The sequence below is a fragment of the Panthera onca genome, chromosome A3 (assembly GCF_046562875.1).
Source record: "Panthera onca isolate mPanOnc1 chromosome A3, mPanOnc1 haplotype 2, whole genome shotgun sequence".
Classification (NCBI taxonomy): Eukaryota; Metazoa; Chordata; class Mammalia; order Carnivora; family Felidae; genus Panthera; species Panthera onca.
The window spans coordinates 116,482,327-116,505,706 of NC_138341.1; the positions used below are offsets into that span (position 1 = coordinate 116,482,327).

A 23,380-nucleotide genomic window follows, 5' to 3' on the forward strand; every position below is an offset into this window, starting at 1 on the left:
GCTTTAAAATGAAGATTGGGTTGGTTTCAACTTGAAAATTATTTGAAAAATAAAATCCAAAAATGAAAATTATTTGAAAAAAAAAAAAAAAACTTTAAAAATAAATCTTCCCTTGCTTAAAACATTTCAAAGGGTCCCCTGTGCCTCAGGATAAACCTCTAATCCTAACCATGAGACACAAGGCCCTGAATCCTGCCATTTCACCATAAGTGCCCAAGTCAAGCCAAACAGAGTCACATACAGTTCTTGGTTATCTGGCATTAGTAGCATATGCTCTCTTTCCCCTTCTCTAATGCTCTCATTTAGTTCAGGCATCACTCCCTGATGGATGCTTATCCTCAAGCTGGTTTAGTATGTCTCTACTCTGCTCCTAAAGCACCTGGTACAAACTTCTATCACAGCATTTCAAGTATTGTATTAGGAGTTCTCTTTTCTGTCTCTCCTGTTAGACTATAAACTTCAGACAGAGGTCTATGATTTTCATCCTCAGTTCCTTGGATAGTTCCCAGAATGCAGTACTCTCAAAACAGGTGCTGAACTAAAAGGAAGAGAAGAAAAGCACTTAAATGTCACCTGTATCAACTGATTTTCTGATCAATCCTATCAAACTTACTGTTAAGGAAATCTGAGGCTCAGAGAAGTTAGGGGACTGGCTCCAGGTAACACATAATAAGTAATAGAGCCACACTTTCAACCAAGGCTCTTCAGACTCCTAGAAGGTAGATTCCCGATATTTGTGAATTCCTCAGCACCTAACCCAAATGCCTCTTCAGAATAGGTAATCAATAAATATCTGCTGCTTTCATGTTTACTGTCACTTTCAACTAGTATTAGGGGAGATTCCATTGCTTTGTCACACAGCACATTATATCATATAATAAGAAACTTTTAAAGATTCATAGTATAAAGTAAAAGTGACTTTTCCTTATCTAAACTTGCTTTTTTATCTAAAAGGATGAGCAGAAAGAAATAAATAGCAAAAAATATGACAAACAGAGGGCAGTTAGGTGGTGTCTATGGATGCTACCACCTAAGAAGAAATAAACCTCCAACGGTCCACACACTCAGGGGCAAGAATAGTTAATATATCAGGCAGGCCCTAACTTCCAAGATAAATCAAGGTGTTCATTTCAGGTATATAGCCCAATAAACTTTTCATCTTTTTCCTGACATATCCATCTTAAAAGTGTAATAATTTAGGACATCCTACTTGCCATTTCTCCTGCAGTTCTCAGATCTGAATCAATTTCTGCCCTGGCATCAACAATTACTTCACTAAGTGAATCTTTCTGTAGGTTATATGAGCTATTCTTCAAACAATTACTGAGCAGGAACAGAGAGTACCGCACTTTGCTAGGCTGACAAGAAATACAAGACATAAAATTGCAGTTCTTATAAACCATATATAAAAAGATTAGAAACATAAGTGTAAATAACTCACACTATAGCCAGAGGCAGGAATGGGCAGTGTCTGCTACGAAAAACAATGTCCTTGACCCAATTTCTGAAAGACTAGCTAAAATGATAAACCCTCCCATCACTCAATGATTAGTAACTAGGTTCTGTATCATCCTAACCTTTTCCTGCTGCCACTTTCTTTCTCCTTGAATTCCCAGATGTCAGAGTATGCTAGAAGGATAGGGGCTGAATCACAAGGGCCGTAGTTTCTCCCAAGAGTGCTAAGAAGTCAAGTAATTCCTTCCTCACTTCGTTAATTCCTTCAACATTTATTGAACACCTACGGTGTGCCATACACTGTGCTTGGCAGAGTATGAGCTCGGTTTGCGTGCAGCTTTCAATCTCATAACCTGAAACAGTATTCCACTTAACTGTACAGTTAAGAATCGTCTTACTGATTGGCCTCGGAAACAAACCCAGAGAATCTCGGAAACCGAAGGAACTGCAGATTAACGTCCTCATTTTTCCCGTCGGGACACTGAGACCCGAAAGTGATTTGCCCAAGGTCACACTGGGAATCAGTGACAGAACAGAAACAGGAACCCAGGCCTCCCGAAAACTCCAATCAGTGCCCCCACGTGCTGCCTCTCCCTGAGGGAGAGCGGTCGCAAGAGGTAAGTGAGGAAAAGCAAACTTCGCCAGATTTAGGTCCGATGTCACTCTCTCCCTCCTCTAAAAACGGGGAAGCCACCACCAAACCGAGGGTAGGGGAAAGTGGGCAGCTGCCTCAGTTTCCCCGCAGAAAGGCGACCGCGCAGCCTCGCTGCCACCCAAGCTCCCCTCCTGCACTCTCCTGCAGCTTCTCCCGCCCTGCCCTTTCCGACTCCAACCCTGGGGGCGACCGCAGAAAATTACTCCCTCACTCACAAGGACTCGCACCAGCAACGCCATGTTCCTCTGCAACCACTTCCGGGTAAAGAGTGGCCTTCCGGAGTCCCCGCTGCCCCCTCCCCTTGTTGTTGTCCTTTCGCCGGCGGTACCTGGCAACGGCGGCGCAGGCGCACAGAGGCGCCTGCGCTCAAGAGCGCGCACTTTCCCCGACCTGGCGCGCGCCTCCCGTTCTGCCGTCTTACCCCTGTGACACGTCACAGAGACTCACGTCTTCCCCGCTGCACCTGTCCTCCTTGACCAATAGCCTTGCGCTTTTCATAGCTCTCTCCTTAACCACTTACGTCTCCTTCACCCAGCCTCACTCCTCAGCGCCCCGTTGTCAGAATTCTTCTTTCCCAGACTCTTCCCCCACGGGAATACCTCCCCTTTTCACTGGGGGGTGAAAAAAAACAGGACTTTGGGGGATCCCAATATTGAAGAGCTCCCAAAAAACGAGTCTGAGAAGTTGTTGTAGAGGAACACAGGAGAGTGTTCAGCTGAGTCCTGAAAGTCAAGAGGGCAGTCACGTGCTGACCCGAGGCCTGAAGAGGAAGGAACTTTTGGGGTTTCTGGCCGGTTCGTTGTTTAATGTGAACATCTTTGAGTTTTGATAGGAAATAATTGTGAAGGTGAAGGCACAGAAGAAGGAATCAAGGATACAAGGAGTTTCTTGAGGAGGTGGGAGAGAATCACCTTGGCTGGTGGACCTCTTCCACTGTATCCCAAGAGCAGTAGATGCTCCTGGGGTTGACTGGGAGCAGATGGGCAGGATGTTAAAAGACTTCCTCTCCATTCAGTCAACAAAGACCCAGTGAATGTTCACTATGTGCTGGTCACAAGACAGGTGTTTAATGGCTTTGTGGAGCTCTAGACTGGTGAAGGGGGCACACAAAATCTAGTAAACCAAGGAAAAAATAAAATAATTAAAAATCGTGGGAAGTGCTTTGAAGGAAACAAAGAGCTAAACTTGAGAATAATATGGGAAACTACACTTTAGATAACATGGCCAGGTAAGGCCTGTCTGAGGAGGTGACATGTAAGTTGAGACCCAAAGGATGAGAAGGAGCTAGCCATGGGAAGTGACTTTGAACATGCTATTTTATCAGCAAATGTTGGGTGATGAGAGAGGGAAGAAAGATTCCAGGACAAGAGTCCCGAGATAGGAAAGAATAAGGGTTTGTTTCAAGAAGCGAAAGAATTGGGTATTTACCAGAAAGAAAAACACTAATGCAAAAAGATATATGCACCCCTATGTTTATTGCAACATTATTTACAATAGTCAAGATATGGAAGCAACCTAAGTGTCTATCCACAAATGAATAAAGAAGATGTAGGGTATATGCAATGAAATGTTACTCAGCCATAAAAAAGACTGAGATCTTACCATCTTCAACAACATGAATAAAGCTAGGGGGTATTATGTTAAGTGAAATAGTATGACAGAGAAAAACAAATACCATAGGATTTCACTTGTATGTGGAATCTAAAAACAAAACAAGTACGAAAGCAGAAACAGAGTCATAAATACAGAAAACTGGTAGCTGCCAGTGGGGGGCGGGGGGATGGGTAAAATAGGTGAAGGGAATTAAGAGGTTAAAAAAATCCCAGTTATGGGCCCAGTTGAGTGTCTGACTTCGGCTCAGAACACGTACAAGCCCAGCATCGGGCTCACTGCTGTCAGGCTTGCTGCTATCAGCATAGAGCCCACTTCAAATCCTCTGTCCTCCTTTCTCTCTGCTCCTCCCTTGCTCATTCTCTCTCTCTCTCTCTCTCTCTCTCTCTCTCTCTCTTTCAAAAATAAACATTTAAACAAATTCCAGGTATGAAATAAGTCACAGAGATGAAAAGTACAACATATTAATCAATAATATTGTGGGGTGCCTGGTGGCTCAGTCAGTTAAAGCACCCAACTCTTGAATTTGGCTCAGGTCATGATCTCACGGTTAGTGAGCTCAAGCCCCATGTCAGGCTCTGTACTGACAGCATGGAACCTGCTTGGGATTCTCTCTCTGCTTCGCACTCTCTCTCTCTCTCTCTCTCTCAAAATAAATAAACTTAAAAAAAACAATATTGTAACTTTGTATGGTGACAGATGGTGACTGCACTTACCATGGTAAGCATCGAGTAACGTGTAGAGTTGTGAAATCACTATGTTGTACATTTATGTACATTATGTTGTACATTATGTACATTATGTACATTTATGTACATTATGTTGAAGTATATGTCAACTATACTTCAATTTTTAAAAACAGGGGTGTCTTGGTGGCTTAGTCCTGAGTGTCTGACTGTTGATTTTGGCTCAGGTCATGATCTCACAGTGAGTTTGAGCCCCATGTCAGGCTCTGCACTGACAGTCAGATCCTGCTTGAGATTCTCTATCCCTCTCCCTCTGCCCTTCTCCCTTGCTCATGTGTGTGCTCTCTCTCTCTCTCTCTCTCTCTGTCTCTCTCACTCTCTCTCTAATAAAAAATATTAAAAAATTTTTTAAAAGAATCCAAAGAAGGGGCGCCTGGGTGGTTCTGGCTCAGTCAGTTGAGCGTTCCACTCTTGATTTAAGCTCAGATCATGATCCCAGGGTCATGGGATTGAGCCCCATGTTGGGCTCCAAACTAGGTATGGAACCTGCTTAAGATTCTCTCCCTCCATCTCTCTGCCCCTCCCCTGCTCTCTCTCTCTCTCTCTCTCTCTCTCTCTCTCAAAATAAATAAACATTTAAAAAAAGAATCCAAAGAAAACCAGTGTGGCATTAAAATTAATCTGAATTAATTTAAAGAGATAAGATAGACAGAGACTAAATTCTGCAAGGACTTCTAGATGAAGTCTGTATTTTATTCTAAGTATAGTTGGAACCATTGGAGGATAATAAGCAGGGGAGGGCTAACTGGCTCACATTTAAGAAGCTGACGTTGACTACTATATAGAGATGGATCAGAGAGGGGTAAATGTGAAAAGAGAAGATCTATTAGCAGACTAATAGTCTCCAAATACTAATACTTTTTATTTTGTAAATAAATTTAGCTTTGTTTTTATATAAAATGGAAGATTTCCCTCATCAATCTTCCATATGAAGGATTTTATAAGCCAAAATAAAGATGCTTCCTGCATTCAAATCAGTAGCTTATGTGTAGCATTACAATGGTGTAATGCTTCTACACATACATTAGGACAAGTGGCATCATATATTAAAAGGAGATAAGAGAGGGGCACCTGAGTGGCTCAGTGGGTTGAGTGTCTGACTCTTGATTTTGGCTCAGGTCATGATCTCACCATTTGTGAGATCTCTCTCTCTCTCTCGCTCAAAATAAATAAATATTTTAAAAGGAAGAAGAACAAAAGAAAAAGGGGCCAGTGGAACATGGAGGATCTAGTGAAGTTGATAATTCTTCATTTTTTAAATTTTATTAATTAATTTTAAATTAAAAGGTGATGTATGATTACATTCTTTTCTATAAAAATTAGCCTGCTGGGGCGCCTGGGTGGCTCAGTCGGTTGAGCGTCCGACTTTGGCTCAGGTCATGATCTCGCTATCCGTGAGTTCGAGCCCCACGTCGGGCTCTGTGCTGACAGCTCGGAGCCTGGATCCTGCTTCGGATTCTGTGTCTCCCTCTCTCTCTGACCCTCCCCCATTCATGCTCTGTCTCTCTCTGTCTCAAAAATAAATAAACACTAAAAAAAATTTTTTTTTTAAATTAGCCTGCTAAAGTTCCTTATATGACCACCTTGCATCCCAATCCTTTCCACCCTCTCTAAAATTTAATTTCCTTCCAGATATTTTTAAAATTTTTTTAACATTTATTTATTTTTGAGAGACAGAGTTGGGGGGGGGGCACAGAGAGGGAGACACAGAATCTGAAGCAGGCTCCAGGCTCCGAGCTGTCAGCACAGAGCCCGACACTGGGCTCAAACCCACAGACCACAAGATCATGACCTGAGCCGAAGTCAGACGCCTAGCCAACTGAGCCACCCAGGTGCTCCTCCAGATATTTTTTTTAAGTTTATTTTTATTTATTCTGAGCAAGCAGGGGAAGGGCAGAGAAAGAGCAGACAGAATCCCAAGCAGGTTCTGTGCTGCCAGAGCAGAGCCCGAGGCGGGCTCTAAATCACAAACCATTAGATCATGATCTGAGCCAAAGTCAAGAGCCGGACACTCAACATACTGAGCTACCTAGGCACCTCACCTTCCAGATATTTTTTAATGCTTTCACATACATATATGTATTTCCTTGGAAAATATGTCATTCTGGCTGGTGTGGATTTTCTTTCTTTTTTTTTTTTTTTTTAAACTTAACTGACAGCATTCTTATGTTTTATTTTGCTGTTTCCTTTTTTTCACTCAACAGTTGTTTTTTTATTCTATATATGTTGCTCTATATATGTCCAGTTCATTTCCTTTTATTAGCTGTTCTATCATATGATAGAGTTGACAGGTATTTGTTTCCTTTTTGTTGTTGTTGTTCTTATGAATGTTCTGTGAATATTCTTGTACATTTAAGAGTAAAAATTTTAATAGCACCAACCTACTTCTGTGTGATTTTTCTTCAAAATCATCTGCCAGCCTGGGAATAGCAGAGGAGAGAGCTGATAGTTGGATTCAATAAAGGATTAAGGTTTTTCCAGGTCATGGAATGGATATCATCAGCACAAAGAAAATAATGATATTGTCAAGAAAAACGTTCAGGTGATAGGCCAGGAAATCTGTATAGTGAAGGATTTATAGAGACAAAGAAGCTGTTAGGAAAGAAGAGGAGACAAATGAGTAAAAGAAAAATGTAATGAGAAAACTCAGTGAGAGGTTAAAGGATAAGAAGTTGCAGCAGTGAGATTATTTATTTATTTATTTATTTTTAGAGAAACAGAGAGCACACGCGAACAGGGTAGGGGACACAGAGAGAGGGAGAGAGAGTCTCAAGCTGGCTCCATGCTTAGCAGGCAGCCCATTGTGGAGCTCAGTCCCACAACTCTGGGGTCATGACCTGAACCAAAATCAAGAATCAGACACTCACTGACTGAGCCACCCAGGCACCTGGAAATTTTTTTAATTTAAAGTTTTAGGGTAAGAATTGTTCTGAGTGATGACCAAATGCAGGGGGTGACTGTGGAAGAAAGTGGCTAAAGTAAAGGAGAGGTTAAAATCCCTGGGGTGGAGGCCTGCAAAGAATCGAGGGCCTACGTTTTAGGCGTCATCCATACAGACATTGAGGTTACCTAGGATGATGCTTGGATTTGGAATGAAGAGGCATATTCTATGTCTGAAGCCAAAGTCTACGATAAACAGAGAGTGTCCATGAGTGTGGAAGTAATGTGAACATATAGCACGAGCCATGAAGGAGCAGCAGGTAGAGGGGTAATGGATTGAAGGTAGTATTGGAAAGCAAGTGGATGAAAACTCAACTGTCAGTCTTAACACACACAGGGTATAGAATAATGACAAGCACCCTCCCAGAGAAGGAAAGCTACAGGGGAAATAATATTCAAAGAGGAAGGCCAAGTTTCAGTTAGGACAGAAAGTAGAAGGAACTTTCTGGGAACAGGCTGAGGGTATGGACAAGTTTATCTAACTTGGAACCCATGGAGATTGCAGGGTTCCATAAGGCCCTTCACAGCACTCCACCCCCTGCTCCTTGGTCTCAACTCCCCAGGGCTGCTTAGCTGCTTTCCACTGCCAGGCTTGCCAGCAACTTGCATCCTAAACCCTCGGGCTGAAGCCTCAGCAATCTCCATTGTTCTGCCAAAGCTCCCTCTCTCTCTCTATGTTTCATCTTCCTCTGTACTGCTTCCACCCCTCAGGATCCCCGTGATTGCCCTTAGAGGCTCCACATTGAAGTTCAGACATTTGAGGCACCTCGGTGGCTCAATTGGTTAAGCATCTGACTGTTGATTTCGGCTCAGGTCATAATCTCACAGTTCTGCCGTGACAGCACTGGGCCTGCTTGGGATTCTGTCTCTCCCTCTCTCTCTGTCTCTGCTCCTCCCCCACTGGTGTGTATGTGCTCTCTCACTCACTCTCTCTCTCAAAATAAACATTTAAAAAATAATAAACGAGAAAAGAAAAGAAAAGAAATAAAAACATTCATGCCACTCTCACAATTGTATTCCACAAAAAAAATTTACTCATTGGTTTTATGGACAGTGCAAAGAACTATGGGGCACCCGGGTGACTCAGTCAGTTAAGCAACCAACTCATGATTTCAGCTCGGGTCATGATCGCATGGTTCATGAGTTCAAGCCCTCAAGCCCCGCGTTGTGCTCCATGCTGACAGTGTGGAACCTGCTTGGGATTCTCTCTCTCCCTCTCTCTCTGCCCCTCCCCCACTGACATATGGGCACTGTCACACACACACTCTCTCTCTCTTTCTCTTTCTCTCTCAAAATAAATAGTTTAATTTAAAAAAAAAGAAAATACAAGGAACTAGAACTTGGCCCTTTCCCTCAAGGATATTATAGTTGGGGGAGGGATGTAATACATATTTGCAATTTAATTTTTTTTTAACGTTTTATTTATTTTTGAGACAGAGAGAGACAGAGCATGAACAGGGGAGGGTGAGAGAGAGAGGGAGACACAGAATCCGAAACAGGCTCCAGGCTCTGAGCTGTCAGCACAGAGCCCAACGCGGGGCTCGAACTCACGGACCGCGAGATCACGACCTGAGCTGAAGTCGGACGCTTAACCGACTGAGCCACCCAGGCGCCCCTACATATTTGCAATTTAAAAAAAAACAACGCAAAAGAATGAAGTTGGACTCCTATCCCACACCATATGGAAAGTTAACTCAAAATGGATCATAGACCTAAATGTAAAAGCTAAACTATAAAACTCTTAGAAAATACAACATTAAAGTAAATTTTCGTGATCTTGTGCTCAATAAAACCTTCTCAAATACAGTATCAAAAACATGGATAACAAAAGAAAAATAAATTGGACTGCATAAAAATTTTAAATTTTGTGTTACAAAATACCATCAAGAGGGGCGCCTGGGTGGCTCAGTCGGTTAAGCGTCCGACTTCGGCTCAGGTCGTGATCTCACGGTCCGTGAGTTTGAGCCCCGCGTCGGGCTCTGTGCTGACAGCTCAGAGCCTGGAGCCTGTTTCAGATTCTGTGTCTCCCTCTGTCTCTGACCCTCCCCTGTTCATGCTCTGTCTCTGTCTCAAAAATAAATAAATGTTAAAAAAAATTACAAAAAAAAAAAAAAAAAAAAAAAAAAAAAAAAAATATATATATATATATATATATATATATATATACACATATATAATACCATCAAGAAAGTAAAGGGGCACCTGGGTGGCTCAATCAGTTAAGCCTCTGACTCTTGATTTCAGCTTCGGTCATGATCTCATGATTCGTGAATTAGAGCCCTGCTTAGGCTTCACACTATCAGCATGGAGCCTGCTTGGGATTCTCTCTCTCTGCCCCTCCCCAACAGCCACGCTCGCACACACACACTCTGTCTCTGAAAATAAAAAATAAGCTTTAAAAAAAAACGAAGAGGGGCACCTGGGTGGCTCTGTTGGTTAAGCGTTTGGCTCAGGTCATGATCTCCCAGTTTGTGAGTTTGAGCCCCACATTGAGCTTCTCTCAAGCTTGCTTGGGATACTCTCTCTCTCCCTCTCTCTCTCTATCTCTCTCTGTCTCTCTCTGTCTCTCTCTTTCTCTGTCTCTGCCTCTCCCCCATTTGTGCTCTCTATCAAAATAACTTTTTTTTAAGTTTATTTATTTGAGAGAGAGAGAGAGAAAGAGAGGGAGGAAAGCAGAAATAGAGGGAGAGAGAGACTCCCAAGCAGACTCCAAACCATCAGTACAGAGTCTGATGCAGGGCTTGAACTCATGAACCACCATGAGATCATGACCTGAGACAAAACCAAGAGTCAGATGCTTAACCAACTGAGGTGCCCCAATAAATAAACTTTAAAAAAAAAAAAGAAAAAAGAAAGTAAAAAGATACAGAATGGGAGAAAATATTTGCAAATCAAATATCAGATAAGGGATTTGTACCTAGAATATATAAAGAACTCTACAACTCGATAAAAAATAAATAAACACTCAATTAAAAATGGGCAAAGGATTTGAATGGACATTTCTCCAAAGAAGGTATACAAATGGTCAATAAGCTAATGAAAAGATGATCATCAGCAGTCATTAGGGAAATATAAACAATATACATACACATACACACACACACACACACATGCAATGAGATATCACTTCTCATATCCACTAGATGCCTTATAACCAAGCAGACATATAATACAAATTGCTAGCAAGGATGTGGAAAAACTTGATCCCTCATACATTACTGATGGAAACGTAAAATGGTACAGCTGTTCTGGAAAAGTCTGGTTGGCTGTTCTTTGGAATGAAAACACAGAATTACCGTATAAGCCACTAATTCAATTCCTAGGTCAAAATTAAAACATATGTCCACACAAAAACTTGTACATGTACATGAATGTTCATCACTGCATTATTCATAATAGCCAAAAACTGGAAACAACCTAAATATTCATTAACTGATGAATAAATAAAATGTGGCATATTCAGAAAATGGATTGTTATTCAGCAATAAAAAGGAATGAAATACTGATAAGTGCTACAATATGGATGACCCTGGAAAACATGCTAAATGAAAAAGTCAATCACAAGAGGCTACATATTATATGATTATAGTTCCATTTTTATGAAGTGTCCAGCCACCCACTCCCATGGACGATTCCTGGCTTTATCACTGGAATCATTTTAATTCTGAAATTTTTAATTTATGACATTCTGTGTTCTCACCATCCTATTCTTTCAGTTTTCAGTTATTACTGCTAATAAACTGTCATTTTACCCCAATGAGACCTCCAGGCTTTATCTTCTTTCTTTATAATCTGTCAACCTTCTCCTCTCTATACTTCTATCTAGCTCAGACCCTATGGTCTATCACTTTAATTGTTCTCTTATCAATATCGACTCCCTTGCTCAAACATCCTTCTATCCTGTTCATCTAGAAAGACTCCAACCCTGTAATTGTTCATTTATTCCATGCCTGCATCCAAATTATTGACTACTATTGAAGAAAATCATGCAAAGGGCTTATTAGTACCACCAAATATGGTATCCAACCTCTGTTATGTTCAACTAGGCTTGCTATCTCCAGAACTGCTATTTATAACTATATTAGTTTCCTGGGGCTACCATGGCAACAATAACAACAACAACAACAACAACAACAACAACAACAACACAAACCAGGTGGTTTAAAACAATGGAAACGTATTGTTTCACAGTTCTGGAGCCTGGAAGTCCAAAATCAAGGTATTGGCAAGACCATGCTCTATCTGAAGGCTCTAGGGGAGGATCTCTCCTTGGTTTTTCCTAGCTTCTGGCAATTGCCTGCAATCCTTGATGTTTCTTAGTTTACAGTTGCATAACTCCAATCTCTTCATCTGTCATCACATGATCTTCTCCCTATCTGTCAGTCTCTGTGTCTCTTCTCTTCTAAGAACTCCAGTCATATTGGGCCCAGCCTAACGACCTCACCTTAACTTGATTACAACTGCAAAGACCCTTTTGCCAAATAAGGTCATAGTCACAAGTATGAGGGTTAGGGCTTTAACATACCTTTTTGAACGATACAATTAAACCCATAATAGGAACCTTTTCTACATTCTACATTCTTCAAACCTTGACTCTGACCTCTCTGAACAGATGGCTTGATCTCCTATTTCACAGAGAAAATAGAAATTAGAAGCCATCAGGGGCACCTGGGTGGCTCAGTCAGTTGAGCGTCCGACTTTGGCTCAGGTCATGATCTCGTAGTCTGTGAGTTTGAGTCCCACATCGGACTCTGTGCTGACAGCCCAGAGCCTAGAGCCTGCTTCGGATTCTGTCTCTCTGCCCCTTCCCCGCTTGTGCTCTGTCTCTGTCTCTGTCTCTTTCTCTCTCAAAAATAAATAAACATTTAAAAATTAAAAAAAAAAGAAATTAGAAGCCATCAGAATGGAACTTGACTTCCCACCACACAACCAACAAACCTGCTTTTATCCTGTGCGTGTATCCTTTCTTCCTTTTATCATTTCATGAAAGAATTCTGCCTTTCCTATTTAAAGTTAATGTCTTAAGAGTTCTTAAAACCTGACATGTCCAAAACTGACCTCATCATCTTCCTCTCAAAATCTGTTCCTCCTTCTGTGTTCTTTTTTGTTGTTGTTATATGGCACACCTTCTACCCAGTTGCCCAAGCAAAACAACCATAGGATCATCCTTGACTTTGCTTCTCCCTTACTCTCTCCATCCCGACACTTCCCAAGTCCTGCCTCACAGAGCAGAACCAAAACTTCCTTGGGTTTGTATATTACATGTTTATTAATGAAGCCCACACTTATATTTTCATTGAAGCATCCACATTGTATTCAGTTGATTCAACTCCATTCAGAGCTACCTGTAACACTATCTCTTTCCCATCTGAAGTTGTGAAATCACATTTTTTTTTTTTACATCCTGTACTTGTATGCTGGGTTTCATGCATTCTGATGGGTAATTTTATATGTTTACATTATATATATTAATAAATACACAAATATTAAATAATTTTAATTCTCATTTTATTTCATCTCCTTTGATTCAGCCTATTATGTTATCATCCTAGCATCCTTCAGGATCTTTATTTTCTCTTTCATTCTTGCATGGAACTTGAGGACATGGTCATGGAAAGATAAGAGAATCCAGATAAAGTGCTAAGCACAGTACCTGGCACATAATAAGCCCTTGATAAACATTTACAGTTGTGGTTGTTATTATTATCCCAATGCTCAGCACAGCATCTGGGTCATAGTAGACCCTCAATAAATATTTACTCATTAAGGAATGAATGAATGGATCAAAGGTTGATGGAATGAATAAATAACCCCTCTCCCAAATCCCAAGCCCATTAAATTTGATATTATTATCCCTCTTTTACAGACAGAGAGATCAAGAGAGGGTCATCCGGCAAGTGTTAGAACTGGAACTGAAACCCAGATCCACTCGACTCCCAAGCGTATGTGACTAAGCCTTTCTTACTCTGTTTCCTTATGTGTGTATACAGATGCAAAGAACTAGTTGTGGAGTCAAAATGAAGTCTGAGAGTCTTCCCAAAGTTGTGTGTTCCAAGCCCTAGAAAAGCAGATTCTCCTGCTTATGGGCCTGGGACATAGAGAGGTGGAAAGGACTAAGAGGCGGCATCAGAGCACTAGGAGCCTCACCTCTTTCCACCCCTATGGGCCTCTCATCTTTCCTGCCCTAACCTATATGCTTAGCTATTTCTCCCCAGAAACTAACATACCGTGTGCCTCCAAGGGGAAGCTTTTAGGAACAGGAAGGTAAGCTCTAGGCAGGTAATTTGACTACTTGCCAGGACTGGAGTCAGTGGAATTGGGGGGTCAGAGAAGTAGCAAGAATGGTACAAAGAATACTGAGACATGCAGGAGGCCTGCAGTCGCCTCTCTGGGTTTCAGCTTCCTCGTCTATAAAAATGGAGAGTAATAGTCCTTGCCCTGCTTGCTTCACAGGACTGGTGGAGGCACAATAATGATAACAGTTAATATTTATCGAGTGCTACCTCTGTGCTGGCCATTGTGTTGAGTGTCCTTCATATCCTCCCCAGTTAGCCTTATGAAATAGGCATATTGTCTACCCCTTCCCCCTCTCCCACCCTCCCCCCCCCCCCCCCGACAAATGAGGAAACCAAGGTTCATGGAATTAAGTTACTTGCCCAAGGCCTCTAACTCTAAGTGACAGATCTGAAATTTGAAACTGGGCTGCCTTTTGAGCCCTTCAGAGCCGTGAGCATGTTTGTGAACCTCAGCTGAGAGCCTGTTTGTGAACCCTGAAGAATGATACAAACCTTGTGCCCTTCTGCACAGAAGTGTCCTATACAAGTATGCAACTTGTTCTGACTGGCACTGGAGGTGGATGCCTGGTGAAAATAATTGTCCAAGGAGGCAGCTGATGGGATGGCTAGCATGGAAGGGCTTGTACCCCACACTGATCTGATTGGATCCCCATAGTCTGGGGAGGAAAGGGGGAGGGTACACAGTCTGAGTGGCTCTTTTGTGAAAGCAAGTTCTAGAGCAGGTTGAGGTGGGAAAGGAAGCTCCTAGGTACCAAGCCAGACCACAACAGTCGATTCAGTGCCCGGGCCTTCAGCAGGAAGAACACAGAGGCTGAGATGACAGGAAGCTCTCTGACAGGGCTCAGGCAGGGTGCCACTCCAGTCTGTCAGACTTTCCAAGAAAGTAGGGACACACAGCCCAGAAAATCAGTGCGTGTAGGAGCCAGCCCCACCTGTGACCCCTCCGTCCTCTGCCTCTCTGCCCTTGGGTTTCCAGCCACCCTGCTTCTACACTGCTCTCCCTGTGTCCACAACCTACGGGTTGGCCTCCCCGGCACTGCCTCCAGGCTCACTCTCCTCTTTCACACCAGAACTCTGTCTGCTGTGGCAGCTCCTTTGTTTACTGCCAGAGCTCGAAGGCCTGCCACCAGCCAAACACAACGAAGCCTGGCCAGGGAGGGCTAGGTTCCAGGTTCAGACTGGCCCCTCAGGGACAGGTAATGGCCTCCAAGCCAGGGAGGCAGCTCAAAGGTAGGCTGCCCCCTGCACCGGGCTCTTGTTTCAGGTCCTGACAACACAGGTTTTGGGCCTAGAGGGAAGGGATACAAGATCTGCCCATAGCTGGGCAGGAATCCTTACTGTTGAAACAGCTTTGGCTAGGAGCCCTGGGAATCAAAGACCCAGCTGGAGAGAGATGGGGAAAATGTTGGGGCCCCCTGGGTGGGAAGGGGAGGCCTAGACTCCCTTCTCTTAGTCTTCCCTCTCTTTGGCCAGGCAGAGCCTGGTCCTAAGCCCTTAGAAAGAGGACTTAGGTGCCCAAATTCCCCTACCAGAGGGCTGTGTTCCCCTCCCAAGCATTCATGCCTCATGCCCCCAACTAAGAATTCTAGTGGATACAGAGAAGTGGGCATTTACTCTGGGCCAAGCCCCAAGCAGGAAACGTCAGGATGTGTCTGGCGTTGGTCTGCCTAAGGTTAGTGGGGAGGTTGCTTATCAAATGTATAATTATGTACTTGTATAATATAAAATGTAAAGGGGAAGGACTCCAGCTCTGTTTCTGGAGCTGGGGTGATGGGTAGTAAGTGATGGATGAGCGGGGAGGAGTGATAAAGGTGCTAAGCTGGAGGGTAGTGGAGCTACAGAAGATCATTCAAGAAACAGTGGTCAGTGGCAAAAAGAAGATGCCTCAACAGGGGAGGAGATCTCTGGCAGCCCAGGTTCCCCACGGAAAGGTAGAGGGCCCTCTAAATGGTGGCCAGTGGATTCTGTGAGTATATGGGGAGGGGGGAAGGTAGTGAATGAGGTGGGGATGATGTTAGAGGAAATGAAACCCCCAATTTCCCTCCCATGTAGGGTTCCATTTAGGAGACAATAAGCTTGATTGAGGAATGTCAAAAAGAAAACCTAAGTCTGTTGCCAGACCCCAGAGAAGCAGATGGAGATCCAGACCAAAAGGCCTTTGGAAGGAACGGGAGTGGGGTTAGAGGTAGCACTGGCCCTACTCAGCTTGTACTGTCTGTCCTGATTTGCTTCAGGCAACCCACCTCCCCTCCGTGGGTCAGTCATGCTTTGAGGAGGTCACTGGGTCCCCTGGAGTAAACAAGAAATTTGCCACCGTTTTAGTAACAGTTTTGCTTTTTATCTCATCAATGTACATTTTAATCTAACAGTCTAACAGCCTCACACTCCTCACCCCTGCCCGAGCCCTCTCCCCGTCTTGCCCACCCCTGCCCAATCAGCATCTCATCTGCCCCAGAGGCAGAAAGTCACCAGGCACAATGGTGATTCAAGGCGGGGATGGCAGGTGTGGCTTTCCCGAGAGGAGCCCTCCCTGGAGAGTCCAGAAGCCAACAAGGCCCAAGTAAGGAGAAGTTGTGGGCTGGGTCTCAGGGGAAAACAAGATCTCCTGGGTCTCAGTCCCATTCAGTCTGTCTCCCTGGGTCTGTCCCGGCAGTCAGAGCAGCAGAAGGGCAGAAATCCTCAGACAAGGGGACTTGTGGCTAGAAAGGAATCTCTAACCCAGTCCCACTCAGAGAGTAAGAGCAAGGCTGTCGGAATCCCCTTTCGTGCAGGCTGTATAGACGTCCCGGCTGTATTTTCCCGACTTCTCTGATTCTGGGAGTGCAGGGAGGGGCTCTTGTGACCAGCATCCTGGATGTGCCAGCCAGGAAGACAGAAGGCTAGTGCTGCTACCTGCAGCCACAAGACTCCACAACCATGTCCTCATACTGCTTATAGACCACGTTGTTGGCAGAGTCAATGAAGAGGATGCTGATGGGACTCAGTCGTGTGGGCACACAGCAGGTCGGTGGCGTGGACTCAGGGTCCATGGAGTTCATCAGGGTCTGGATGACTGCATGGTTCGTGGGCTCCAGATGGGAGCGCAAGGGGAACTCACATAGCCCTTCACAGTGGAAGGCCTCATACTCAAGGGGCGCGATGATCCAGTCATCCCAGCCCATGTCCTTGAAGTTGACATGCAGTGCCTTCCGACTGCAGCGGGCCTTGGGGTTCTTGCTGGGCCGTTTGCCCTGGCCCGTGGCCAGTGGGGCCCGCCTTTTTCGCCGCTGGCTGAACAGGTACTCATACACAGTCTTATCATCCTGGCCGGAGCGGGCCTTAATCTCATTAAAGAACAGGTCCCGTTTCTTGGTGCGGCCAAACACCAGGAACAGGGCCTTCTCGTGGACCTGCCTGGCAGCCCGGTCGAAGCCCAGGCCACGGAGGTCCATGGCCCGGCCCCGTTCCCAGGCCTCCAGCTCCAGGCACAGCTGGGCTGAGTTCTTAAAGTTTCGGAAGAGCTTCCAGATGTCGAACACCTCCCAGCCAGATCCGTCCAGGCCTGGCACGGAGCGCACATCCAGCAAGGCTGCCGGCTGCCGGCCGCTGGGGCAGCTGGACAGCTTCAGCTGGGCAGCCCGCCTGATGCCGGGGGCCACTGGCTTGGCCGCGTCTGAGGGCTTCTTCCGCAAGATCCGCAGCTCGGCCCCTAGCAGCCCATCCTTCTCCAGGGCACTAATGTCAAACACGTACCTCTGCTTTCTGACCACAGGACCTCGGTCATCTAGAGAGAACACCCAGAAGTCATTCCCTGCAACCTCACCAAGGGAGCCAGTCACCTCGAGGCCTCAGGGAAGGGCCACAGCTCTCTCCCCTCTAGAGATAGCTATCTTTGACCTCTCCCCGACTCTGACAGATGCCAAGACCCAAACCACGAGAGGCTTTTTCAAAATAAGGGAGCTTCTGAAACAGCCTACCAAAATAAACAAGGGTTGTTCATCTGTAACTGTGGCTGTGGTGATTTGAAAGATTCTGGGTGTTTGTGTCAAAGACAATGCGTATCAGAGATGCCTCTAGCTGTCCCTCTCCCATCTATTATTTTATATGATATCTCATTGGAGAGATAGGTGGGGTGGGTATTATAATTAGCCCTATTTTCCAGAGGAGGAACCTGAGGCTCAGAGAAATTAGGTGACTTGCCCAAGATCACCCAGCTAGGAAAAAGCAGAGCTGGAACTCTAGAACTTTTTTTTTCTTAATGCTTATTTTTATTTTTGAGAGACAAAGAGACAGAGCATGAGCAGGGGAGGGCAGAGAAAGAGGGAAACACAGAATCTAAAGCAGGCTCCAGGCTCCAGTCTCCGAGCTGTCAGCACAGAGCCTGATGCAGGGCTTGAACTCATGAACTGTGAGATCATGACCTGAGCTGAAGTCGGACGCTTAACCGACTGAGCCACCCGGGTGCCCCTAGTCTAGAACTTTTTATACTGAATCCTGAACTGCTTCCACTATACCTTAAAGAAGATCTTGGTGTTCTCATTTTACAGATGAGGCACAGAGAGGGAAAAGTGACTTGTGTAAATTTGCAGGTAGTTAATGATAAAGTTACAATCCAATTTCCCTTGCTTCCTAGTCCAATGATTTTGGTGTGTACATGTCTTACCATGCTGGGTATATGAGCATGTGTGTAAGTGACAGTTTGTGCATGTGTGTGTGTGTGTGTGTGTATGATTGGGTTTATATGTGAATATGAAAGGTAAAGTATACGTGAGTGACATGTGCACGTGATTGTGCTTGCGTATATATGTGTATCTGTAAGAAGGTTCCGTGTGTACATGTAAGAAGGTGTGTGTTCACATGCATACATGTGTGTGTGATTCAGCATATATGTATAAACATACGGCTGTGTACGAGAAACTCTGCCGTGTGTCTGAATCAGCATACTCTCTTTCCTAAATACCAATTTGCCATTGGGAAGCATTCATACATTGCTCTAGAAGGTGACTAATTAGGCCTTTAAACTCCCCATCTCCCCCTCTGCAAGTTCCCTTAGAGCTGGGGGGCACAAGGACTTATTTTATGAGCCCCCAAGGGGTCACAGCTTTCCCCGGCTGGGCAGGCGGCCAGGCCACCTCCCCCACCCCAGCCAGACCTGCTGCCTCCTGCTTCCTCCCACCCTGTCATTCCCCCACCGGCCCGGCCGGCTGGCTCTAATGAGGAGCCTCTCCCAATATCTGACCCCTCCCCCACCCTGCCAGCAAAGTCTTAAGACTCACAGAACCAGAGCATATGAACTGCAAGCAACCATGGCAATAAGTAATCCATCTCTCTTTTCACACTTACGGAGAAACTGAGGCCCTGAGAGGGGAAGGGACTTGCTGAGATCACACAGCAAGTAGAGAGGGAAACGCCAAAACAGTAATGCTAACCAAGCATAAGGAGAAGTGAAGGGAACAGATACCCTCCTGGGCTGATGATAAAAATGATGTGTTTAGGACAGGACACAAAGTGTTCATATTTGAATGGCTCTCAGAAATCACCCAGTCTTGGGGTGCCTGAGTGGCTCAGACAGTTAAGCATCCAACTCTCGGTTTCAGCTCAGAGGGTCATGATCTCACGGTTTGTGAGTTCGAGCCCCGCATCAGGCTCTGCACTAGCCGTGCAGAGCCTGCTTGGGATTCTCTCTCTCACCTTTTCTCTCTGCCCCCCACCCCCTGTAAATAAACTTTAAAAAAAAAAAAAAAAAGAAAGGAAGAAATCACCCAGTCCAATACCCATATAGTTGTGCAGACGGGGAAACTGAGACACCAAAGAGAAAAGGGACTCCCTCAAGGTCACATTGTGAGTTAAGACCCTAAGTCTGTTGCACCCCCCACATCATACATTTAAATGTCGTTCCATGACTCCCAGATGCCTCATTTGCTGTCTTCACCTATCCTGCCTCCTCTGCCCCCTAGCTTGAAGGCAGATTTGCTGAACCACGGGTTTCTAGAGATTAATCTCTCTCTCTGCCATCTGAGGAAACCTACAAACCTCTGGAGACTGGAAAGTCTGGCTAGCCCACATAGGAACAGAGCATGGCCTGGTAAGAGTCTTAGAGTGTGGTCCCCGACTCTGCCACCAACTGGCAGTTCTTGTCCCCTCTCTGGGCTTCAGTAACCCCCTCTGCACCTTGTAGGGATTGGCTCTGACTTGCCAGCAGCCTCAGACCCGGTACGTGGGGGGTCAGTTCCAGATACTACCCCAGGCCGATGCATGTGCTATCTCCCACCGGTGCAGTGTCAGGGCTCTGAAAGGCCCCTCCACGCATGCAGATGCCCCTCCCTCTCAGCCGTGCCCCTGCCCCCCCCACCCCCTCACCTTGCCCTTTGTCAATAAAGCTGGTGATGGTGTTGGCCAGGCCAGCCTCCAACTTCACGCTGCTGTTGCCTCCCTTTCTGTCAGCATCGGACAGCGTCCTGTACAGCGAGAGCATGTACTCGTGGGGTGTGATGGGGGGCGGGCGGAACGGCTCCTTGGGCTCTTGAGGGGGCCCAGTCTCCCTGGCCTTCTTCAGCAGGAAGGGGCTGGGGACAGATCCTGCCTTTGGGGGTGACTTACCCCCAGGAAGCTGTCCTTTTGGGGTCACAGTCCGCGTTGCAGCCTGCCTTGTCTGGGAAGGGTGTCCTGGCTTGGGTTCAGGGCCACCCGATCTGGGGGGCAGCTTTTTGGGTTCATCCTTCTTGGGCTGTGTCAGGCCTGCTGTCTGCCCGGTGCCCCCCTTTGCCCTGGCATTGGTGGCCCCCCCACCATAGCTGTGACCCCCTGGCCTAAAGATGCTCCGGGCCAGAGGGGGCCTCTCCTTGGCTTCTGCTTTGGCCAATCCTGGCCTGGCCCCCTGGGGTCTCTGGCCCAAGTCAGGGGCACCCAACACAGTGCAGATGAATTCCAGGTCCAGCCAAGCCAGGTGCCAAAGCAAGAAAGTGAGGAGTTTGGGGAGTCTCATCCTCTGGCCAGCCGCTGAATGACACCAAAGAGAACGGCGGCAGGAGCGAAGGTGCCTCTGGTTTGGCAGGAAAAACCATGAAAGGAGTGGACCCTCAAAAGCAGCGGCAGCAGCAGTAGCAGCAGAAGGAAAGGCTTTCTCCTCAGTCTGAGACTCTTTAAGTCTGCCGGGTGTGTGTTTGTATCCAATCCCATAGTGGAAATGCTCTCGTATCCAGACGTGCACCGTCTCCAGTCAGCAGCTGAAAATAACTCGTTCTTGAAAGGAGAAAGCCGACCGCCCCCTTTCTCCTGCACAACTGACTGAGGGCTTGAAGGAGGCTTGTATAAGGCTGAGGGATTTTTCCAAGAAGGAAGAATGGCGTAATGCTGCCTGTGTGCTCCAGTTTTTTTTGTTTTTTTTTTTTAAGTTTTGAATCCTTTCCAGTGAAAATACTTCACACACACACACACACACACACACACACACACACACATACGCCTGCAGGTGCTCAGAAAAATCTTTTACAAACCTGAACTCAGGAATTGGAAACGGAATTCCAACCCAAACCAATTTAATTACTCTCTGATGTCATGCTGTCTAAACTCATTTAAGTGCGATATATTTATGTGAAAAAAATCACCGCTGCCCTTTCGAGGCCATGGCTCACGGGGGCTCTTGGCACAGAGCCCCGCAGCAGGGCTCTAGGCTTAGGGGGCCTCTCAGTCTGTGGAGCAGACTCAGGGGTCTTCACCTCCACCTCACGGGGCAGCCCACCCCACCTTCCTGAGGAGAGATACTGAGGAATGAGCTCAAGATCTTAAGCCCCAGAAGCATGGGGAGTGTGGGTTTTCAGTTAAGTCCTTGGGGTGTTTTAAAGCAGCTTCAACCCCTGCGTCTAGTCTGGGGCCTTATTTGTTGGGGGGGGGGGGCAGCACAGATGGCAGCATTTACCCACAGTTGCTTTTATTTTAATAAACTTGTGGTGACCCAGAGACAGAAAAATATCTGTACCTACTACACCCCTCCCCCCAAGTGCCATTGACAGAGCTCAGATGATTTCTTCAGGCTTCAGGGGGGACTGCTACCCCTGAGCCCACTCCTTCAATGGAAGCAGGTCCAGAGTGTACCTCACTACTACCCCAGCAAAGACAGACTCTGAGTTCTGTTGGAAAGAACTGGGGCAGTCGAGAGGTGGCAGCTTCAGCCTGGGGCAGCAGCGACCCCTGCAGGACACTGGAAAAATTATTTCCCGCATGATGTTTTTTTGGTAGCTCTGGGAGAAGTCTGAATTCCAGCCGGACTCATGGGGGAGAGCTGTTCCCTTCACCTGAAATATCAACTCCCACAACTGAAGGAGGTCCTCCTCAATCTGAAAGCTTCAGCTGAAAATTCACCTCCTCGGGGAAGCCTTCCCTGATCCCCAGACAGAGCCAACTACCCCTTCCTGTATGTTTCTCTATAACACTTTGTCACACTGTAAGAAGCAGTGTAGAAGTAGTAATCAGGAAAGCTTCTTTTTTTTTTTTTAAATCATTTTGAGAGAGACAGAGAGAGAGAGAGAATCCCAAGCAGGCTCCGTGCTGCCGGTGTGGAACCTGACTCCTGGCTCAATCTCACAAACCGTGAGACCACTACCTGAGTTGAAATCAAGAGTCAGATGCTTAACAGACTGACCCATCCAGAGGCCCCAGGAAATCCTCCTTCTTAATCTGAGATTTTTTGAGCCTGCCTAATGGAGATCTGTTTGACCGTAAGGTCACCCAGATTGGCTTCCCAGCACCACCTGGCGCAGAGTAGAAGCACATGGAGTGTTTGATGAAGGAAAGATGAAACTGGGCTGGGTGTGCAGGTGCCCGACCAGCCTTTTCATGGTGATGCTCCCAGGTCCTCTATGATCTTCAGAGCACAGCAGCATGACTTGGCCATTTCAAGCTTCATGAGGTGGTCCTGGGTCGGAACACCCAGCAGAGCTCTACCTCCCCATCTCAGAAGGCCAAGGCACCATCACCCTTTTGCGGGAGCTTTCAGGAAGAGCTGGATTCATTACTAACCCTCTGATTACCCAGATTCACAACACTTCGCTCCCCCTTTGACTTGTCCCCATTTAAGCAGTTATCCTTAACACTCCTCCCTCCTCTCCATCCCCCAATTACCTCACTATCTCTGTTCTCCTCGCCACCTGTCCTACTATAATTACCTGATAACTGGCTTCTAGGTCTCCAGGATATCTCTGTTCTAACTCTTCCCCTCTAAAACTTACCTGTTGAAAAGTGCCAGCTCATGTGCCCTCTCCTCCATGAAGCCTTCCCTCATCCACCAGAAAATACATGCTCCTGAATTGTCATCACACATTTTCTGTGCTCCTTTCTGCTTTGGTGGCTCAGAGGTTACCCAGTTCTGCCTCTGTCCCCTGTCTCGAACACAACTCATTTCTTCTACTCTATTTATGTACTTTTTGCACATTTCTTAAAGTTTATTTATTTATTTTGAGAGAGATAGAGAGAGCATGAGTGGGGTGAAGGGCAGAGAGAGAGGGAGAATCCCAAGCAGGCTCCCATGGCCAGCACAGAGCCCAACACGGGGCTTGAACTCATAAAACTGTGAGATCATGACTTGAGCCAAAATCAAGAGTCAGACACTTAACTGACTGAGCTACCCAGGTGCCCATTTACTTTTTTCCTACTTTTAAAATCACAACTTAATTCCTTACAACTGTAATAACGTATTTAAA

At 45.8% G+C, this 23,380-nt stretch overlaps 2 protein-coding genes across 5 annotated transcripts in view; both read right to left on the reverse strand.

Annotated features, from left to right (window-relative positions):
• Window positions 1-2,623, reverse strand: part of UQCC1 (ubiquinol-cytochrome c reductase complex assembly factor 1) — a 101,760-nt gene extending 99,137 nt beyond the window's left edge. For 3 of the 4 annotated variants that reach the window (XM_060616424.3, XM_060616414.3, XM_060616405.3), the window contains exon 1: window positions 2,558-2,623. In XM_060616424.3, coding sequence (XP_060472407.1) covers window positions 2,558-2,608 — 51 coding nt within the window. In that variant the 5' untranslated portion in view covers window positions 2,609-2,623. Of the gene's footprint in view, window positions 1-2,325; window positions 2,496-2,557 lie in introns of those variants that run through there. The other variant, XM_060616410.3, reaches the window with a different exon arrangement.
• A 13,968-nt stretch (window positions 2,624-16,591) lies between these two features.
• On the reverse strand, window positions 16,592-21,036 carry GDF5 (growth differentiation factor 5). The gene is made up of 2 exons (XM_060616397.2): window positions 20,043-21,036; window positions 16,592-17,466 (listed from the first exon to the last, which is right to left on the reverse strand). Exons 1-2 carry the CDS (start codon window positions 20,665-20,667, stop codon window positions 16,592-16,594), a joined length of 1,500 nt encoding a protein of 499 aa, XP_060472380.1. The 5' UTR covers window positions 20,668-21,036.
• Between the last annotated feature and the right edge of the window lie 2,344 nt (window positions 21,037-23,380).

Coding starts and splice junctions, on each gene's coding strand:
- GDF5 (XM_060616397.2), bottom strand. CDS start 20,667: ATGAGACTCCCCAAACTCCTCACTTTCTTGCTTTGGCACCTGGCTTGG. Junction 17,467..20,042: donor CTTTATTGACAAAGGGCAAG/GTGAGGGGGTGG, acceptor TGTTCTCTCTAG/ATGACCGAGGTCCTGTGGTC.